This window comes from Amblyomma maculatum, chromosome 3, assembly GCF_055883805.1.
Source record: "Amblyomma maculatum isolate TAMU_Amacu chromosome 3, ASM5588380v1, whole genome shotgun sequence".
NCBI lineage: Eukaryota > Metazoa > Arthropoda > Arachnida > Ixodida > Ixodidae > Amblyomma > Amblyomma maculatum.
This window is the reverse complement of record NC_139346.1, coordinates 191,966,730-191,982,506: the sequence shown is the minus strand read 5'-3', so window position 1 is coordinate 191,982,506 and position 15,777 is coordinate 191,966,730. Positions and strand designations below refer to the sequence as shown.

Genomic DNA, 15,777 nt, shown 5'->3' with positions numbered 1-15,777 from the left:
TGACATAATGTTAGTAATGTAGAAACAAAAATTCAATAAATAGAATGATGATAGTTAACCAATCTAAAACAATAATTAAGATATAGGGAGGAAAATGAGCATGATAGCAACTGCTACCACCCTATTTCAAAGGGGACGCTCCTATATTCCACCCATCCCATCCATCCAATGAACAGCGCCCTCTCCGAGCGGCTTCTCGTAAATGAACGGGCACGCAGACTCGCTCTTCTGCTGACTTGCGTTCGACTGTTCCGCTTGCACGTGAAAAAAGAAAAGAAAAGAAGAACCTTGTATTACGCGCACGCATACCTCTTCTCGCGTGATATGCTAAGTGAAAATGAAAAGTGCACCTTCAGCCAAATCTAAGGCACGAGCGCGCTTCATTTTGTAGAGTCTTCATAATGTATACTTGCTCGGTTAGCTGTGCCTGCCTCCGCCGTGTTCGTGTGCTGGTCGCATCTTTCTGCTATATTTTGCGTTTTCGTTCCAGCAGTGTTTATTCACTTTGGAGCAAGGCTGTTGACGCGAACCAAATCTCGCAGTGGTTTTATGTAGATAAAATACGAAAGCGTATTTCAGTATGTCACTGCACCTTACTGAACACATGTCGCTCACATTGGAGAGTCGTTTTTCAACTTATCCTGGATATCGAGAAAGCGGTGCTGAGATAGACGCCCGCTGACCTGGGAAAATTCGACACGAAATCTATAAGTTCACGCCATATGAACCACTAAGGAAACGGTGGTATCACATGTTCAAGCATAACTTTGGTTTGGGCTAGTTAGTTCATAGCTGATGTTGATTCTGATGACGGCGCTAAAGGGACGAGGGTCCTGTTGTTTTTGTGTTCCTTCTTTGTCCTCGTCCCTTTCGCGCCGTCCTCAGAATCAGCATCAGTATCACATGTCGTGGCGTCAGCAAAAGCTTTCTGAGGTGTTCACAGAGGAAGGCTTGCGCTAGACCCACCGACGTCTTCGACCACCTGTTCTCGTTGTATCTGCCATCCAGGAATCAGCTGCATGATGCAGCGTGTTGACGGCGCCAGCGACAATGTCCTCATGTCACCGTAGGCGCCGCCTTGACGCCCAGACGCAAAATGCAAGCCGCGCGTGGGTGGTGCATGTTGTCCAAACTTGAGCAACGACCAGTCCTCCCTACGAGCACGTCCTCACTGTTGCCAAGACAGCATCTCGCCGGTAGACGAGAGAGTGCGTCGGGACGTCTTTGATGGGCGTTTCATAAATGATGTGCACGTGGCGAAATGAAAATGATTGGACATTATATAAATAACCGAAATGACCCCCGCAGGGACATGGGTTCTCTCTAAACCTCGGCCAGTCTATTCATCGATGATCTCCACTCTATGTCCGAGTTCATGAAGCAAACACGCTGGCATAAAACGATAGCGCGTTGTCATTCCTGCTATTTCCATACTTACCTGGCCACTATTTGCAGCCGTAGTTAGCGTATTTAACATATATAGTGCTCTGACAAATGTCGGCCTATCCGGAGGCCCCCAGTACGTCACTCAATGCTCTCTATTAGTTTGGACAAACTGCTGCCATGCCACTGTTTTCATACGCTCTGATGGGGCGCTGCTTATGCGTGGTCGCGCCGGGGTCTGCAAAGCCGCGACGCCACTTCAGGCATCACAAAACAGCCCCCCGATAAACATAATTGGCCCGTGATGCTGCTGTCGGGCATATTCGTTCCCGCCGCGCCCTAGAGGAGAATGAGCGTGAAAAGCACGCGGAGGGAAACCGCGCAGCCCGTGTGCCACGCCGGTGTCGTGCCAGGTCAGCGCCGCTGTGCTTTTTCGCTAGGGGAGCAGCGTGGGCTGCCATCGTGCCGTGAGGCTTCAGGTTCTTTTCCCTGTACGAGGAATACTCAGCAACCTCGCTTCTGTATTTCGCAGGAGCGAGCTGATGGCGTGCATGGTGCTGGCCCAAATCGTCTTCAAGCCGGCATTCGCCACTTGTAACTTGTCTCCTCCATTTATTTTCAATGAAAGGCCACAACGTGCACTTTTATAAATTCCACTCCTCGATACTATAAGAAAGAGTTAATGCAAAACTCGTACCGGCACATGTTGTTCCAATAAATTTCATCTTGCATACTGTTAGGAATATTTTTAGTGGATGGACCAACGCGGATGTTTCTCAAGCATGCTATTCGACCTGCATTGAAGGTGCGCTGCATACTGGGGGAGAAAGATCAGAAGTTTGAAGATTTACGGCAGTGTGGCCACCTGTCCATTGGCTTTATGACTTAAAGGCTTGTGCTATTTGTATTCTTGCTTTCCAGACAGCTCTCACACATGTCCAGGGGTTGCGGACAAAAGCGTAGTTTTTCAGCAAGAAGTTGTTATAAAAAACCTTCGTTTTGATTTTTCACATTGCAAGCCTGCGCCACAACAATCAATGCAATCTTCAGATTGTCCCTCAGCATGGATGTAGTTTTCTAATATTCGATATAAAAAACGCACATTCTTGCTATTTTTTTGTTATTATCTTAATTACTCGCTGCCAGTGCAGGACACACCTTAAATGCTTTACATTGCTATGCATCGCAAAATTAGACTATTTCTGCCAACATTTCCAAAACGGCCTTTACAGTATTCCACAGTGTTTCAAATTAAAAGTGATTTCCTAAAAAACAAAAAACAAAAGCTGCACATGACGAGTTGCTGATACAAGTGAGAAATTATTTGCTGCCTGAACTTTACACACAACAGCCTACAAGGATACAACGAGAAGCGGATCAACAAATCAAACACTTTATTTTCGCACGAACAAGATAACAGGTACATACAAAATGCAATGATTCTTCAGGAGTATGCTCGGAAATGCACAAATGAATCTGCATATCTTTAGCTTTTGTGACCACTTCAGAGTGCAATGATGGCTTTGTGAAGACAAGAAGTTCGGTGACATCTTTAATACAACACAATATTATATGCATATGTCAATGAGAATTTGCTACGCATGCTACGGCAACATTAGGTGTGATTTTCAGCGTTACTGTCAAGAAGCAGCCACAAGTGCTTAGCATGCAATGACGCTGGAGCGAAACACATGAAAAGATCTCCTCATCAGTCTTTTAGTCACTTTGCAACTGCAATGAAGTGAGTTGCCTGAAGACTTGTATGGTTTAAGTGATGCGGAGTTTCTTGGTAGAGAGAGAGAGAGAGAGAGAGAGAGAGAGAGAGAGAGAGAGAGAGAGGGGCAGAAGGTTGCTCAGAAGGAGTTTTCAGTTGAATATCCCACGCAGGGAGGGTTAGGGAAAGCATGAATAAGGGGAAAAAGAAATGATCTGAGAGTAAAAACGAACAATATCAGTAAGGACGTGTGTATGGCGAGTTTCATTGAACATGTCGCTGGCGTACAGAGGTTAAAATCAAGATGTCTGAACTGTTTGCCTTGTACTGGTCAGTAGAAGTAATAAATGTGCGGGTTTTGTGCTGTGAAAGTATCCTCAAATGAAACTCCATTCGTGAAGATCAGATTGCGAGATTGTAAGGAAGCCTCAGTGCTGAGATGAACTAAACATAGTATCCTTTAATAGCTTATAGACAGGCCACCAAAATAGCGTAATGGCCAGAGACAGATAGAAGTGAACGATCTAAGAGCTTTTTTGTTAAACATGTAATATTTGTTGCACAATATTGTTACATTTGTCAAGCTTAATTTGTAAAAAGATCTTATTCATTAACTACTTGTGAGGGTAAAAGGGAGAGGAGCAGGAAACCTTAGTATGTGGCGTCGCCTGTCTAAATATCTGCCAGGTGGCAGATTTTGGTGGCATCTTTGGGAAAGTTACTTCGGGTTTTGCAATTATGCGCAGAGAATGGAGGTTGGAATCAAAGTAATACTAAATAACTTAAGGCAATGGCATTCAGAAGCGAGGGGAAGGCAAAACGTCAGAGAAGTGCAGACATGTAATGACGCTTGAAATATCATGACACTGTACACGATGCACCATGATGAACATCTAATGCAAGCGTCATGAATGTGAGAGGAGTAATGCCAGTACAGATGAATAGCGATCGTTTATGCGATGAGCAAAATGTAACAATGACAACGTATTGGGGCCCCTGCGCGCGTATAAAACCACATTTGTTGTTGTTTTTTTGTTTTTTGGCAAGAAAGCCGCAATTTCTTGCAGCTGCATTGTACACCAATGTAACTGAGACATACACTATGATACTAACTCAACTAAGCACTGAACGCCTTCAAACATTATGATATGTGCGTAGTATACCATAAAGCAGCTTTTTGTTTATTTTTTATTTGTTTGTTTCAGAGCCCACTTTTCAGCGAATTGCTAAAGCCAGATGTATGCGTCGCGTACATTTCAGGCTACGCACAAAATGCGGGACCTCAGGTTTGAAGTATTTTGCGTGAATAACGCCTACATAAGCATGACGAAGAATCATGCCGACGCGCTGAATTTTCGATATCTTGAATTATGAATAAATCGCTTTGCCCTGAAGCTGTCTCTTGGAGTGAAACTTGGCACCCTGCGCCTTTATTTTGAGAAATGTTTCAACAAAACAGAAAATTAGAGGTGCTTTTAGGGCAAGTGCCTAATTTGTTCATCAATATTACATTGTTTCCTTTCACTGCGCGTATCTTCACGAATTTATTTGGGTAAAAAATAATGTGTCTGCTTCATTATCTCGCTGAAAAGACGCGCTGTCAGTAGCAAGTGAGATATTTGGCCGTGCATGTGTGACAGCTAGATTTACAAGAACCAAGCTCACTTTGTTCGTTCAGTGTCGGCGGAGAACGCTGCGAGGGAGCAACAACGAGTACATAAATAAATTACCAAGAGATATTGATACTAGCGCAACAACAATGAATCGGCAATAACAAAAACAAGTGTTCTGCTGTAACAAAATCAACTCGGCAATACTCGTATCGGGCAAAACGAGTGTTGTAACCCGTTGCCAAGAGGCGTTCCTCAAAATAAGCTCAAGCTTAACACAAGGAGAACTTAAGGAAGATCAATAGCACCAAAGATGTAAACAACCAAGCCCTACAAGGCCATTTCTAAACAATACAATAACAGTCCTGAATCTCCTTGCAATATTTTTGCTTTCTATTACAGGCACTAACTGACTAGGCTTTCTTGTTATGTTATCCAAAAGCCCCAGAAATAATATGACACGTCGTAACCAACAGTGAATAGTATGAACGGTGTGCCATTGTAGCTATCTTTACCAACATTGCCCTGCTCGATTAACAGACAGATGTTAAAGTAGGACTTCGTGCTCTGTATTCAACAAATATTGAAGTGAAAAGCTTGCCATGACGCCGCCCGTCTTCAAACTCTACCGGTGACGTGCGACTAGCGGACTACGCCAGCTTGTCTCTCTTCGTACAGCCGGCACAGCACCCCGTGAGTGGTGAGAATTTAGAGAGGGGTCTCACCCACATAACCTTCAAGAAGCAACTGCTTTCACCTACTTCTGAACAAAAATGCTACTCGATGATCTTATTAGCACCTCTCACGTTCCTCGCACGTACGCTCTTTTCGACAAAGACATGAAAGTAGCGTTGAGCGCATCATATCGTTTCCATCCTACCCTCCATCATTCCATCCAAACCGAGCAGTGTAATCTACTTAGCAGAGGGGAACATTTTAATCACAGAAAAATTCCTTCAGATTTTGCTTGCCCACAATGTCCTTATCTGAAGCTATGCATACATCTTAGCGCATCTCTTTATTGTCACCCACGGAGAGCGTCTTTTATCATTCCTCTGCTTCCTTACAGTAGTTTTATCATAGATGAGATACCTCAACCAAGAAGTACCTAGAAGATATCTCTATTTGAGATAATTACCAATCAATCATTCTTAACACGGTATTCGATGTTTGCTGTCATGAATGTTTGTTCACGTGGCCTTTTCATTCGACTACACAAATGCTGAGCGCTGAGATTCACGGTATGAAAACGACACCGCCACTTGGAGCTATCATTCTTCCTTAACGACCCTGCAACAAAACCTTTTCCCTTTATATCACCATGTTCATTTTGCTTCTGTGCTTGTTTGGCCCTTCGTGTTTATTCCACATCCCTTTCCTGATTTTTGGAGTCTTAAAGAAAACCTAAAATTGGCCAAAGCATTTGTGACAATAACCATTGATTTTGACAATATGTTCTGCGGCAGCTTACTTCAAACACAGGTTCTATACACTCCTCCGTAATTTGAATTGCATCCATCACATGTGCGGTGATACGATGATGCTTAGAACAGCCGAAGAACCATTATGGACATATGATTTAAACAACTCGGTGGGCAACCACGTGGGTACGCAACTGCAGTTGCACAGCGTATCTTGCCGACGCGTACATGGCCAAGTGCGTGCCGGGTATACCTGCGGAAGAATGTCTCGACGGAGGAGCGGTTCACTTCGAGATGAAAATGGCGTGTGTGCTGCTGTTACTCTGTGCGGGAGGGTTGCCTCACCAGACGACACATTTGCTCTGGGGATTCATGGGGCTGTCTGGCTTGCAGTGGTAGGCCTTGGCGAAGTCCGCTGAGTTGGACACCACACCGATGACTCTGGGGCATGAAAGAAAAAAATTATGGGGCACACTTAAGCTCCACCTTTAAAGTTATGACCAGATAGCACGCTCGGCTGGGACACGGAAGGATGGTGTTTCGAGTCCTGGCGTGGACGCATTTCTTCTTATTATTAATATTGACTGAAAACATAATGTGGACACATTTTGTCCACACATCTTGTTCACAGCTCGTGGTGACGCACTCTGATGACGTCACTCACGAGGGAACAAATGTGTCGCATTGAAACGGCTAGATGAAGAATTTCGCCTCAGCGCCTTCTAAGTCATGCAAAGGTGCGAGAAAAAACAAACCTGAACCGTCCCGGGCTGTGGTTGCCTGTCCGGATGGTGTTGACGGCGTGCTCTGGCCGCGTGGTGCCGCACCAGATCTGGGCGTAGGTGAGGAAGAATAGCTGGTCGTGCGTCATGTTCAAGCCGGGCAGGTGCGGCTCCGGACCCCAGCGCTCGACGCTACTTTTGTACGCCTGGGCAAAAAAAAAAAAAAAAATATCCCGGTAGTTTCTTTTTTTTTTTTTTTTCAACTGTTTACAGGCTGTTATTTTATAACCCGCGAAAGAACACCCGATATATACATGAGGTTCGAAGTACAGCCACCTACATAGACAGCCTATAGAAACCAAGCATGGCCTTTTCTGTTCTCATGTGGGTGAAGCTTGATTTCATCGGTGGCAGCAAACTAGGCCGCATTTTTAAGAACGTTAGCTCTTACTACTTACATTAGCCGGTTTCTCGTCCGTTTCTCCGTCGCTCCTAGATTCAAGATGGCGGCTAAGTCACGTGATCAAAACTACAGCATTGCAAATAATCTATGTTAGTCTGTGATGAGAGAGAGAGAGAGAAAGAGAGAGAGGCATCCGTCGACGGACGGGAAAGCGTGGAAAGACAACGGAAATAGACATCTCACCATCCGCGACATTCGTGAGCTTCTCCACACTTCTTTCGCGTCGTGAGGAGTAGCCTGAACAATAATGCTGCTTCAATGCTCTCGTAAGGTGGTAATAAATAAATAAATAAATAAATAAATAAATAAATAAATAAATAAATAAATAAATAAATAAATAAATAAATAAATAAATAAATAAATAAATAAATAAATAAATAAATAAATAAATAAATAAATAAATAAATAAATAAATAAATAAATAAATAAATAAATAATAGCAACTAAAGAAAGAAAGAAGGAAAGAAAGGAAGACAGAAAGACGCTTGCCTTGAACGCTTGTTTGACGCCTCCATTGTCAGCGATGTTTTCACCTTGGGTATTGACGCCATTGACCTGAAATTAATGAAAACCCACATGCATTATGACTTCGCTGCATATTTACTGCACAGCAGTGTTCACCAGGATCCTGGCGGTTTCAACAATTGCTAGCATCAGTTCGTATTTCTTGAAGCAAAGTCTAAGCTGAATCATCAACGAAATATAGGGCTTTCAATTTTTATCATAAGATAATAAACAATGCACTTGTTACTGCGTTACTTGGCTTTGTATGCAAAAGTAAACAAAAATGGGGAAATTTGCGAATTAAGATACATAAAGAGATTCATGTGGTATATTATGATACGGTATGGCACGATATGGTATAATCTAATATGGTATGGTATGGTATGGTATGGTATGGTATGGTATGGTATGGTATGGTATGGTATGGTATGGTATGGTATGGTATATTGGTATGACACGGTACGGCGACAGGTACGGTACAGTACGATGTGTGAGGCTTAACGAAGCGGCTCAGGCTATGGTACGCATTACTAGAGTGCTCCGGACTGATCTCGACCACCTGGTGATCATTAATTAGTGCTGACATCGCACAATACGTAGGTGCGCATTTTTCGTTTTTCAGCCTCACTTGGCGGCTGCAGCTTGATTACAGTTTGTAGCGATTGAAATACACACTGTCAGCACCAGATAAAGCGAGGAGCGGAAACACTGAAACGCAAACACAAGGAAAGAACGCCATCTACTAGAGAGGAAATATGAGTCTCCATTGTCAGTGGGAATCAGCAGTGTTAGCATTCTGTCTTCTTCGACTAAGACCTCCTCGTTTTGCAGCTCGCGTGTAGTTTTATGTTGATGGAGTAATTAGTTTATGGTATTCTAAGTGCTTTTATGCAGCAGCGTTGCAAGAAAGAGGGCGGTATCTTTTTTTAGTTTGTCTTGGTTTACTACTGAACCGAGTTACGGCCATCACGCAAGAGTATACTTCTACGTTCTTTCCAAACACAAATTTCAGCACAGGGCTGTTCTCGCGTTTTGCTTCCAAACGAACGCCATAGCCGGAACTGATACCCAATGTGCCTGTAGCCAGCAGCCGATGCCTTGACTACTGATTCACTGGGCTGAAGTACATGACTTTAAAGTTGCCTTGAACATATTAACAAACTTATTACCGTTACCTAAAGAACTATGGGAGATGGCACAGTAACTAGGGAGTGGGCCTGGGGTAGGGTAGGTGGTTGGTGCGATGATGATGATGATGATGATGATGATGATGATGATGATCATAACGATGATGGCGACGCTAGTATGCTGCGAGACGAGCCGAGGAAAATGTGGCTTACGGCCATGTTGACTTCGGGCAGCACATATCTGCTGTACTGGTCGATCATGCACTGCGCCTTGGAGTGGAACAAGCTGAGAGCCTCTGGTTTCCACCACTGTTTCAAGTTGCCATGCTGGTCAAATTGGCGCCCTGTAACCGAGGCAGCCACATGCGCTTCATGCGGAGTGGGTCCGGCTTACGCTAAAAGAAAGGCTAATGGATAAGTCAACTTTGAAAAAAAAAAGAAAGAATAATAATAAGGGGATTAAAATTTTTAAAGGCTAAAAAGACGAGTTTCAGGCTCAGATACCTCGCTCAAAAGGTCAATTAAAACTTCGCCGAGCCTTTTCTGCGCAAAAAACAAACAAACAAACAAAGGACAGAGAGGAATGACTTTCTAAGAACTCACCTTTGTCATCAAAGCCGTGGGTAATCTCGTGGCCGATGACGACGCCGATACCGCCATAATTGACAGACCTTTGAATAAGAAACGGCCGCGGCAATTCATGAATACACCCACATTTCCCGCGAAGTTCCTTCAGCTGTAGCAGGAAGGTTTTAGCTATGCATGCCTTAATACACTCGTTAGGTTAGCAGTCAAGGCTATTATGCAAGCTGTACCCTAGTGAACACCCACACTTTAGTCAGCTAAAGCGTAGCGCCGCGCTCTATAGTCAACATCCGCTTCATTTGCTGAGCATTATGTAAGCTTCAATAACCGTTGACTGTGCGCTTCCTATACGCCACTCTGGCCAACGAGCAGTATTCGAGTGGCTTGTTTTTAGAGAGACGCTCTATGAGTCACGGCTTCATGAGTGACGCGCTAAACGAAAACCACTGCAAGTATTTCCTGACTCAAGGATGTTAAAAAAAAAAAAAAAAAAAGGTCCCTAAAGAATTGCCATTTTGTGTTTTGAATGGTACTCTTCCAATAAACTGGTTGCTTCCTGTTCTGCGCAGATTTAAACTAAACTTCAAACTTCTATACATTACCTCGATCCACTATCCATTCTGGAACAGACAGGCGCTGCGTTTTATAAGGTAGAAGTTTTCAGCCAATCTTTTTCCCGGTGTCTTTTCGCGCTTCAAAGAGTAATAAATAATATCTTTAATAATATGGAGTATGCGAAGAAGAACAAGAAGGACACGAATAATTGATTAAAGCACGTTAATCATATGGCGCAGCGGTGGAAAGAAGTTATTACCCCGTCTTTCAACCCGCTTCATGTTGTAATGATTGGCACCAAGAACGGAAAGCTTTGGGAGCGTAAAGGCTGCAGCCAGACGTGATTGTGATCAGAGGATCAGAGGCGCTGCTTCGGACGTAAAGACCCCGGTTATTTATGGTTCTCTCAGAGTATTAACTCTCTTTCGTTTCATTAAGCACGCTTTTTGGTTTCGTACAGTTTACGCGGACACGTTATCAGAACACTACACTCAGTAAGAAGCTCGCTCCCTAAGTGACCGTCCGTCATTTGCAGAGCATCACCACCATTGAAAATTGGGCGGGCGGTCCGCATCACCCCAAAGTTTTAAATTTATTTACAAGAGTGTCAGGACAGGCTCATTGCAAAACTCGATGTACAGCACTGTTCACTGTTAAAGGAAACGCGCGATCGCATGGCCCACACACCTCGCAAAACGCTGCCACCGACAACTGGTGAGAATGGGCGGTACCATGTGCATACCGGGGAAGAACTGCTGGTGATAGTAACTGCGCATGCGCCTTGTGTCATTGTTTGTCATCGGCTCTCGCAAGCGAGCTTTCCAAAGCGTTGCAGCAGAGCAGTCTAATGTTCCCTTTAACTGTGGACTGTACTGTACTATCGCGATGAAAAGAAATGCGAAGAGCGGGGTACTTGGTTTCCACAACATACAGTGAAGTCTAGCGCTGATCCGTTATTTCGAGGACCCATGTCCAACTCCGATAGGCCTTGGCTGTCGCCTGGTGAATCGGCGCTTTGAATTGTCGCTGCCGTGGCACTGAAATCTCGTAGGGTTTTTAGTTATGGCTGGTACTATCTCATCCCGTGCGTGTTCCGAGTGTTAGTAGCGCAAGATCAGCACTTCGGAGTCCTTTGGAAACCATGCCGTGAGTTGGTTGTATTAAAGAACGGAATCATTAAGTGGGTGTTTATCTTCGCGAGTTTGTAAAATAAAGATGCTTGTGGAGCGTACAACATACTAACCGCTAGCTCATACAGCTCGCTTGGTCGAAAACCGTCGGCGGAAGAAAAAAAAAGAACGTATAATGGTAATTTGTGGCCTTAGTAATTCATGATTGATTTCAGTGTAATATAGGCGATAATGAGTTAATGAAATTATTGTAATTACCTAATTAATAAAATAAAAATTGAAAAAGGGGCGTTCAAAGGTATAAAATACTTATAATAAAAATTTAATTCTTGGTGAGGCCAATTAAGAAATTTTAGTGTGTAACTGATTAATTTATTCATTGAAATAATTAAAAAAAAATAAAATTGCGTTCAAAGGAGTCAAACTGCTCAAAATGGAAAGCCAACGAGTTTGTTGATGCTAAGTGCTGGTGTATAAAAAATGAATAAGATAATAAAGATAGCAAAACCAAAGTGAAATAAAAAAAACGTCGCCCGTGTCGTTCTAATCACCCACAATGTATAGCTAATTTACAGGCTGCAGGCATTTCAATTCGCAGGGAATCATGTTAGAGTCTCAGGACGCTTATAGTTAGCCGGTCAGTTCGGACTCTCCGCACACGCAGTATCACTAGCCAAACCAAGATCGCGCCACTACGACTGCTCCGCCTAAAAGCACTAGTTTGCCCAGTGACAAGAGAGACACGTAGGAGTTGGACCCGCAGCATCAAATTAGCTGGCTGACGTTAGACTGTGCTGATTGTGCAGAATGCCACGTGCTCCGTTGTTACCACTCCTTTTCATCGCAATAATTTCGGCCACAACGATTTTTTTTTTTACTTATTGTCCGTGCTGCAGAAAACTGACTTTAAAATAAATACCGTGTTGTGGTCTGAGTACCGAAACTTTCTGTAAAACGACTTACACGGTTGCAGAAAGAGGTTGTCATAAATCCATCACCTGCCGTACTCATGCGTTTTGCGTGACGCTGCTTCCTCTGCTATACGTAACCACCATTCGTTTTTAATCTGAAGTATTTGCACAACTGTTATGGTGTCGTTCATTTTTCAGCTGTGCAGCACACTCTACGAACTGTCAAGCAGGCCTATCTTTTTCTGTGTCTTGAATCAAGACTAGTGCACGAAATTAGGTCTTCGATATACGCTAACTGTATCTGTCGGGATACAGCTGTCATGACGTAGGTCCGATCACATATGAAGAATATAAAAACAAAATGAGGATGAACGTCTTACTTGGGATAATTTTGGTGGTACAGAGGTGGCTGCAGTACTCCAGCTGGGAAGCCTGCGTGTGAGAAAAACAGTACTGCTCAGGAAATCTGAAGTAGGTGTCAAAAAGCATAAAAGCCACACAGGATCAGTGTGAGTACATACTGATGAAGTTCTTTGACCTCGTGTAGAATGCGTTGACAACTGCAGGGTAAGTTATCCATCTAAAAGAAAATTCATGGTAATTAAAGACTCATCACGTTCATTTTGAATCGCGAGTCATGACTATCAAGTAATTTTTTGAAAACTTTGTGGTGACAAGAACCTTTAATTGAGATGTACAAAAAGGAGCTGAACTAAAGATAATCCGAATTTCCCTGATTAGTGCTAACAAGAACCTTTATTTGAGATGTACAAAAAGTAGCTGAACTAAAGGTAATCCGAATTTTATTGATTAAAAGATTTAATCTTTCTAGACTGTACGTACAGCGTACGACTAACAAATTATCACTATACTACGCGTTAAGAAAGCTAAAAAGTTAAAAAAAAAAGTAAGCTTACTCATTTCTGTCCACCCCGTTCCTGAGCTTCATTTCTATCTTCAGTGCACTGTGGCGAAGACTCTTGATGATGTTTTCAAAGTATGCGTCACGTTTGAACTCTACCTGAAACAATAACAAAAGCATGACTTAATGAAACCGTACTCAAGCACCTGCGTATGAAAGCGCTGTTTACAGTCAATTCGAAGGTATAAACGTCATAGGATGCCTGGCTTTCCGTACAGGCCGATTTCCAAATCATGTGCATTCTCTTTCGATTGCATGCAAATTTTCATCCCGCAGCGAGATTATGAAAATAAAAAAAATGTCGACAAAGTAAGATAAGTAACCTTTGAAAAATGGTCTCCTACCCGATGGCTAGAGTATAGGGTTTAAACATCTATTTTTTACGCCTAGGAAATGCCCTAGTCGCCTTGTTATTTCCGCGCACTTGAGCGAATCGTGTCGCAGCGTCAACATTCTTACCTCGTACTCTTTGTCCAGTTCATCCGGGTTCGATATGTAATCAGGGTACCCTATCTTCTGGGTCATGAGCTCTGCCTGTAATTAAGCATGTACCGTGAGTTCGAGTACTAAAGATAACTCTTTACAATGCTGTACTCGAAGCAAACATGCGCAAAAGTCACGAAGCTATCTCAAATTGCATTCCTGATATTCTTTCCCTTGTTACGACCAAGCATCCGCATTTGCGCGCTCTATTGTTCGCCTGTGGGCATGGATAAGTGCTGTGAAAATGTGGTGATGGTCCAATGGCTCTAAGTGAGCCTGTTTCGAGGAATCCTGTTTTGTAAGCCTGTTTTGCTTTGTGGACACTCTGCAAATGCCAAATTGACCCTGCCAAGAGAACGTCTGGAAAAACACAAAGAAACGTCCCCCTGCGGGAAATGCAGGAAGTGCTTTCTTTCTTTTGTTCACCCTTCCAGTCGATAAGCCCTATCGTCCAGTGAGGAATGCCTACTTTCCAAAGGAGACGACAGAGTGACATGTCCGCTGACGTGCAGGACAAGAAAGGAGCATGACGCATACAGCCATTAAGTGATTTCCCAGGAATGCAGGAAAGATTTGCAATTGTCGAAAACGGACAATGCTGGGAGCGGATGCGGCGCCACGTGCACTCGGGTTTCTGAGAAGTAAAACCACTTGTCGGAACCAGCCTGTGGTTTCTTTGCTGAAGAATAGAAATGTACCTCCTCTCCTCGCCGTTCCCAAGCTTTTCCCGCCAACAAGTGATCACGCCCAACGAATGAATGCCGGACCAGTCAGTGCTTCAGACCATCAGTGCAGTGATGTGTTCGATTGGATGCCGATACCTGAGGGGCGTGCCCTGGATTTGGTTGGTCAGCATCTTCAGAGAGGGGCTGGACATAGGGGGTTTTAAGGACGCTGCAGAGCACGAAATGTCGCTCTGGGCCCTGGGTAAACGGCTCATCCAGTCGCTTCTCGCTATGAACTCTTAACGCTTGCCATTTTGCTGATGTACCCTTCTTTTTCGTGTAAATAATCTTGTAAATAAGTTTCTCAAAGTGCCATTAAACCTGCTTGTACATATTTCACCAACTTCGAAGATTCAATCCTACTTCAACCCCGAGTCTCTGCACGCTACCAAGTGAAGGCCGGGTCGACATAGCCCCAGCGTCACGACAACTGGTGATCAGCGGTAGGATCTGAATCTACAAGCCCCAACACTGGTGACCAGCGTTGGGATCTGAATCTACAAGCCACAACATCTGATGACTGGAGGTGGGGCTGGATCTACAAGCTACAACATCTGGTGATTCGAGGTGGATCAGAATCTACAAGCCACAACATCTTGTGATCGGAGGTGGCATCTCAAGCAACAAGCAGGAGCAACAATCGGCCAACAAGAGGGCAGCTCGGAACATCGATCGCATGTGTGGGTGAGTGCTTGGCTTTTCTTCTGATGTGGACCAGGTTCTAGAACAGGGTTAGATTTTAGAACTGGTAAAAAGTGTTGAAACGCCTTTAGGTTTGGTAGTTTGCACTGTTGTTTTGGAAGTAGCCGACACTCGGAGCGATCATGGACCTACAAAAGCTGCAGAAACCGGAACTGTTGCTATTGTGTGAGGAATTGGGAATTAATACAAGTGGTTTGGCACGAAAACCCTTGATTATAAAGGCAATCACTGATCTGGGAACCGATGATGAGGAGCTCAGTGAAGCATGGAACCTCATCGGGCAAAAAAAGGAACAGCTCAGACAGCAGAAAGAGGAAAGGGAGCGTGAACTTGAGAGGGAAAAAGAGGAAAGGGAGCACGAACGTGAGAAGCTTGAAAGAGAAGCAAAAAAAGCTGGACCAAGAAATTGAGCTCCGGAAATTAGAACTAGAGTTGAGCAAGAGGTCGGGCGATTGTCCCCAGCTAGCGGTACCTCGTCTCAACAAGGAGGCAGATTTCAAGATGTCAAAGTACATGCAGCCATATGTGATATCAGGGGATATCGGTCTGTATCTGGCTAACTTTGAGCGAACCTGCGAAAAACTGTCCTTCCAGCGAGACACTTGGTCACAGAGATTATTGACGGTTCTGCCCAGCGAGGCAGCGGAGGTTGTCGCGCGGCTAAGCAAGGAGGACGCGGACAACTACGAGAAGGTCAAAGCTTGCCTTCTGAGAAAGTATAGGCTTAGCGCCGAGGCGTTCAGACAACGTTTTCGGAACGCTACTAAGTCCAGGGACGAGAGTTACCCTGAATTCCTGTACAATTTAAGAGTAAATTTGG

The 15,777-nt window shown here is 44.0% G+C and overlaps 1 protein-coding gene across 1 annotated transcript in view; it reads right to left on the bottom strand.

Moving 5' to 3' along the window:
- Positions 1-5,392: 5,392 nt before the first annotated feature.
- Positions 5,393-15,777, bottom strand: part of LOC146197291 (neprilysin-1-like) — an 89,253-nt gene continuing 78,868 nt past the window's right edge. The window contains exons 14-22 of the mRNA XM_084596457.1: positions 13,507-13,581; positions 13,043-13,146; positions 12,647-12,705; positions 12,506-12,557; positions 9,548-9,615; positions 9,158-9,288; positions 7,803-7,868; positions 6,884-7,056; positions 5,393-6,569 (exon numbers count right to left, since the gene is read on the bottom strand). Of these exons, the coding sequence (XP_084452583.1) occupies positions 6,470-6,569; positions 6,884-7,056; positions 7,803-7,868; positions 9,158-9,288; positions 9,548-9,615; positions 12,506-12,557; positions 12,647-12,705; positions 13,043-13,146; positions 13,507-13,581 (828 nt within the window). The 3' untranslated portion in view covers positions 5,393-6,469. The remainder of the gene's footprint in view (positions 6,570-6,883; positions 7,057-7,802; positions 7,869-9,157; positions 9,289-9,547; positions 9,616-12,505; positions 12,558-12,646; positions 12,706-13,042; positions 13,147-13,506; positions 13,582-15,777) is intronic.